The sequence below is a fragment of the Pteropus alecto genome, unplaced genomic scaffold, assembly GCF_000325575.1.
Source record: "Pteropus alecto unplaced genomic scaffold, ASM32557v1 scaffold540, whole genome shotgun sequence".
Lineage (NCBI taxonomy): Eukaryota > Metazoa > Chordata > Mammalia > Chiroptera > Pteropodidae > Pteropus > Pteropus alecto.
Window position 1 is genome coordinate 179,905 of NW_006429308.1, and position 6,181 is coordinate 186,085.

General features: G+C 37.6%; 1 protein-coding gene across 1 annotated transcript; it reads right to left on the minus strand.

Moving 5' to 3' along the window:
• Positions 1–353: 353 nt before the first annotated feature.
• Positions 354–5,547, minus strand: LOC102879540 (olfactory receptor 52R1). The gene is made up of 2 exons (XM_006903822.2): positions 5,524–5,547; positions 354–1,307 (listed from the first exon to the last, which is right to left on the minus strand). Exons 1-2 carry the CDS (start codon positions 5,527–5,529, stop codon positions 354–356), a joined length of 960 nt encoding a protein of 319 aa, XP_006903884.2. The 5' UTR covers positions 5,530–5,547.
• Between the last annotated feature and the right edge of the window lie 634 nt (positions 5,548–6,181).

Sequence of the window (6,181 nt, forward strand, 5' to 3'; positions counted from 1 at the left end):
ATTTCTAAACTTCTTTTTAATAAAGTATACCAACTTATACAAACAATGCAAAAATAATTTTCACCTTAGTGGTTTGTGGTCACTAATTTGATAGGTCAACATATTTTTTACTGTTTTCTCGTGATGAAGAACATAGGTCAATTCGGCATTTATTATTAATTGCATTTCTCGAAGAGCTCTTCTCCTGGGTGTCTTGAAAATAGCTCCTTTTGCTTCTGGAGGGTCATTGACCTTTGGGCTAGTTGTTCACAGAGATGACTTAGTGACAATATGTGATGGCCTGGAAAACTTTTTTCATTTATGTCCTAGATCAGAGAGACAATTGGAGTGGCTGTCATTCTGTGCCCCTTGGCTCAAGAGTCTTTTCCACAACACCCTTGAATAACCCTGTCCCTGATTTGTTTGGTTCTAACTCCATAGATGATGGGGTTGAGCATGGGAGGCACTAGTAGATAGAGATTAGCTAACATGATGTGTACCACTCTGGGCACATGATGCCCAAAACGGTGGGTGAGGAAAGTAAAGAGGGCTGGGATATAAAAAGCCAAGATGACACAGATATGGGAAGCACATGTGCCAAAAGCCTTGAGTCGGGCTTCACCAGAGGGCAACCCCAGCACAGTTCTCATGATCATCATATAAGATATACTAATGACAATCATATCAAAGCCAACTACAGAGAAGGCCACGAAGAGTCCGTATGCACGATTTATTCTAGTATCAGCACACACCAACTTCAGCACAGCCATGTGCTCACAGTATGACTGAGGAATAACCTGGTTTGGGCAGAAGGGCATCCTGGAGACCATAAAGCAGAAGGGGCTCACCCATAGCAGCCCTCTCAACATCACAACTGCCCCCAGTGTCCCCACTACAGATGGGGTCAGGACACTAGAGTGGCGGAGTGGGAAGCAGATAGCCACATAACGGTCCAAGGCCATAGTCATGAGCACCCCAGACTCCACAGAAGAAAAAGCATGGATGAAGAACACCTGGATGAGGCAGGCATGGTATTCAATCTCATGAGCATGAAACCAGAAAATAGCCAGCATTTTAGGTTGGGTGGAAGAGGACAAGACCAGGTCAGTGATAGCCAGCATGGCCAGAAAGAGGTACATGGGCTCATGCAGGGTGTGGTCAGTTCTAATTATGTGAAGGACAGTAATATTGCCTACTATAGCCATGACATACATGGCACAAAATGGAAAAGCAATCCAAAACTGGGAATTCTCGAGTCCTGGGATCCCAAGCAGGATGAAGGACACAGGCTGAGAAGAGCTGTTCCCTGAAGTCAACATCACGGGATGGTTAATGTGTTCTCCACTGGCAAGTAATCTATTCTCTGCAGGTGATAACAATCAAATAAATCATTATTATTATTTATAATCTTTTGGAAGAAGCAATTAAATAATTAGGTGAGTGGGTTTAATGATAAGCTGGAATAATTTAAACTGTTTTAATAAGTAAAAATTTGCAAGTAAAGTGATGCTACTCTTTATTCATATTTATGCCACTCAAAATGGAGTCAGAACATACTAGCTATAAGTATACTTTTTAAAATAAAAAACAGTATTTTTTTAAAAGTACAATCTGCTAAGGAAAAACTATCTTGACAAATAATGTCATAGTAGTTCTTAACCTTTTATTCTTTAAAACTAACAACTGATTTGTTTAACCTTTCCCTTAGGTTCTTTTTGTCTCTCTGTTTAAGCCACTTGGGCAACTTTTCAGGGTAGGAAGCCAATTGAAAAACACCTGGTTTAAAGTCCATAAGAATGTATATAGAGATGTTGAGTTAGTTTTGACTTATGACAGGTCTGAAGTGGGAGATGGGAGCCCTTGATGGGTTTCTCTCTTTCCTCTTTTGCTACTGTCCCATGGAATTTGGAGCCCTCACTATCAGCAAATTTCTTATTTTTTTTTCTCTCAGACTTATGAACTCAACATATGCAGAGTCTAGGCTAAACATCCTGGGGACTTAACCAATCCTCGGTCATTTTTGTTCAGTGTGAGGTTTACAATAGTATTCCTGAGGGGAAGCACATGTTATCAGCTTACATCTAGGTCAAGGGATATAAATATGCATTGCCTAATGAGTAAAAAAAGAAATAGTGATATAATTTCTCTTCTTGCCTAACATTCCTTCCTCCTTATCCTGATTTTAAATATGTTCCCTTCCCCTCCTCCATGGGCTAGAACTCTTGTAAGCATAGTGCATACTAAAAGATGAAATTAAGTCAGCTTTTTCAAGTATAACACATTGAACTTCGGATTCAATTTTTCTGTTCCCCCAAATAAAATCGAACTTGTGAGAACTTGGCATAGCTTTTGGTGCAGAAAATATGGTTACCAGAACTATGTTCTCACACTAGTGGAGCTCAGCTTTTATCTGTGAGTATGGGTTCAATCCAGCTATGGTACCCACTGACTCTGTGGGGGCCTCAATTGCTCCACTCATTATGTGGAAATAGTTATGTCCATCAGTTCAATCATGTTGCTCAAGCCTGAAGGTATGAAAGATAAAATGGGCTGAGATCTTGCTAAGATATAGCGTCAGGGATATTTAGATTCTGTTTTCTCACTTTGGGGGTACCTATAAGTAAAGCATAGAACAACAATGCTGGAGCAGGGTGGGGCTCAAATCTAACCTCCTTCATAGAGACATTGTATATGCAAGTGGCCCTTCCATTTTTCTTGCGTTTCCCTGGAATACACAGTATGAGCAGTGAATCTTCTCCCCTCTCAGAAGGAAGCTCAGCAGTCATATCTCTCTGGACCTGGAACCCCCAGTGAGTCAGGACATTCTGCACAGCACACACCTTGCCTTCCAGCTTCTTGAAATCTCTGTGAGTCCTGTTGCTCTCTGTGAAGGGCAGAGATGACTGGAGCATGGGAATTACTCACTGTGAGCTCTTCTTTATCTCTGGGAAAGATCATAAGCAGCTCTAACTGGCTTCTGGGATTCAGTTTTCAGTAAAGACCTCACATTACAGCTTATTTAAAGGTCTATTAAAGTCTAGCCTTCCCTTTCCCCCAAACATTAGTTCTCTCCCTCCTCCTAAGCCCCACTGCTTCATACTTACACTGGTTTCCTCTGAGACTGGAGATTAAAGCTGAAAGCATTAACCCTTAACTTTCTTCTTTCCTTTATATGTACAAGTACAAAAGCAGAGTATTTTAATGCATGTATAAGAAGATGTGTTGTTGAGATTATACGAGTGTGAGCTTATCTCTATATGTGTAATTTTTGTTAGAGTATATATATTTATAATTAAAGAGATATTTTGTGCAATGTGAAAGTGTGTTGATATGTCATGCATGTTGATGTGTGTATCTGAGAGATAATAAATATGCATGTAAGGGACTGGACGTGTGTGAAAATGAATGATAATTTAAGTATACATAGTTAGTGTGATAGTGTGACAGTGGCTTTGTGAGTGCAAGGCCACTGAATACACATGCTTTGTGAAGGTATTTGGTAGTCTACAAACCTGATAATGTGAGATTATACATTATTGTGTATACAGATGAGTATGTACATGTAGGTTTGATGAGGGTGCTCACAATCTATTGGTGCTTTACTGTTTTCCAAGTTAGCTATGGTTCTGAGGCCTCCCACTTCTGAGCGAGTGATTATCTGCAGGACTTCCGATGCCTTGGGTCTTGCTTTAGTTATTTTTGAGAATTTGTGAGGCTAGTAGGCCCTCCTCCCTCAGCCTGAATAGTTAAAGCCTACATAGAGCTTCTTCTCTCCCAGTTCCTCTATAGGATTCTGCTGGTAATCTCTTATTAATTTTTTTTCACCATCTCCTGACGTATAAAATGTCAGATGAAGCATTTTAAAACAGAAAGCAAAAATTTATTTGCAAAGAATGCAAAGCAGTCAGACTTTGGAAGCTATGCCTCACAAAATACAAAACCATACATATAGTTATAGGGGAACAAATCACACAAAAAATTACCAAGGTTATCAGGTTTACATTAATGCATTTATGGTATATTGTGATCATCATATTTACAAAGGTTATGATATATGTTCACACTTCAGCATAACAAAAATCAGGATACAACTGTTTTTGTTAGGGAGTCCAGGTTTACAGAAAATATTCAAGGGTTTATTATTTTGGAGATCAGGCTGACATTATAATTTTTCATTTATTTCAGGTTGCAAATTGTTTTTCTTTAGCTATTTCTTTTCATTGTCATACATGAATTGCTTAGTATAATGAAAGTAGAAGAAATTGTCAGGTTCTTTTTCTTCTTCTTCTTCTTTTTTTTTTTTTTCCCCTAGAGAACATTTTCTCTCTAAACAGAATGTGACACCTAGGAATAAGACCTGAGTTTTTTCATCCCTTGACTCCTCCACAGTTCCAAAAGCCATGGTGGCTCCAAGCAGACATGACATTTGTGGAAGTCACTTATTAGGCCAAACACACTACTTTTCAAGTTTAGTTGGCTATGGCTTGCTGAAAGAAATATATAGTAGAATATTTAGTCTTTCCTTGACTGACCTCTTAAAGACCCCTCATTGTCTATGTATTTCAAAAAACTAGTACCTCCACAGGATTCAGAAAGGCATTAGGTGTTGAATTGCATTCTTACTAAATTCATATGTTGAAGTTTTAACCTCCAGTACCTCAGAATACAGCTTTGTCTGAAAATAGGGTCATTGAAGATGTAATTAGTTAAGATGAAATCACACTGGAGTAGGGCGGGCCCCACACCAAAATGGAGTCCTTTTAAAAGGAGAATATTTGTTCACAGAGACCTATAAACAGGGAAAATATCATGTGGATGGGAAAACAGAAATCAAGATGATTTGTCTAGAAGCCAAAGTTTCTGGCAAACCATCAGAAGTTAGGAGAGAGGCTTGGAATAGATTCTCCTTCATAGCTAATGAAAGGAACCAATGCTGTTGATATTTCAATCTTGAACTTCTAAGATCCAGAACTAGGGCATGTCAAAATAACTCAAAAAAGAGTCTGGGGGTTTTGGCTAGAAATAGATAATAAAGATTTATTTAAAGGCCTTGGAGTTTGCAAATTGGGAATACAGCTAGGTAGAAACCTGAAACAATTCTGAAAAAGAAAGAAAAGTTGAGAGTTCTTTTGGTAAAAATTGCATTCTTGAGAATAATCAATCCTTTATCCTTTGCCTAGGATTGGTCCAGGATGGTTCTCAGTCTGATGTCTGGTGATTTGGATGATGAATGTCAGATATCAATACATTATTGGAAAATAATAAAGAAATCAGAAATAGCCCCAAACATAATTCACTAATTTTCAACAGAGATATCAATGCAATTTAGTGACAGAAAAATGTCTTTACAGTGCTAGAATAACTGGATATCTGTATGAAAAACAAAATGAACCTCTACTCGTACTTCAATGTAAAGTCCTTGTTTGAAATGTAATATAAAGTTAAATTTGAAAGTTAAAACTATTAAGATTCTAAAGGAAGAAAAAAAGGATAATATTGCCATAAATTGATGAAAGCAAAGATTTCTTAGGATACAAAATGCATAGACATAAAAGAAAAAAAATTCAACATTGAACTTTATAAAAAAAAATCTACTTTAAATAATACCATAATAAATGTGGAAAAGCAAGCCACAGTTAGAGAAAATATTGACAATGCATATATCTGAAAAATAAAGTCTCACAATTAATTAATAGAAAGGTAAACAACTTGTTAAAATTTAAAGCAAATGATTTAATTTTTATTTTTTATTACATTAATTGGGATAACATTAGTTAATACAATTATATAATTTTCAGGTGTACATTATAATTTGACATCTATATATTCTATTGTGTGTTTACCACCCAAAGTCCAGTTTCCTTCAGCTACCATATATCTGATCCCCTTTACCCACTTCGCCCTCCCCCTACCTCCCTATATTTGACCTTACTGGCCTGATTCTCCCCTCCTCCCACACCTCCCACCCTCTGGTAACCACTAGTCTATTGTACATGTCCATGAGTCTCTGTTTGTTTGTTCTGCTCATTTGTTGCTTTTAGGTTTATAGCCCACATATAAGTGATATCATGTAATTTTCAACTTTTTCTGTCTGGCTTATTTGCTCATCATGATTATCTCGAGGTCCATCCAGGTTGTCGCAAATGGCAGTTATTTCATCTCTTCTTATGGCTGAGTAATATTCCATTGTATATATGTACCA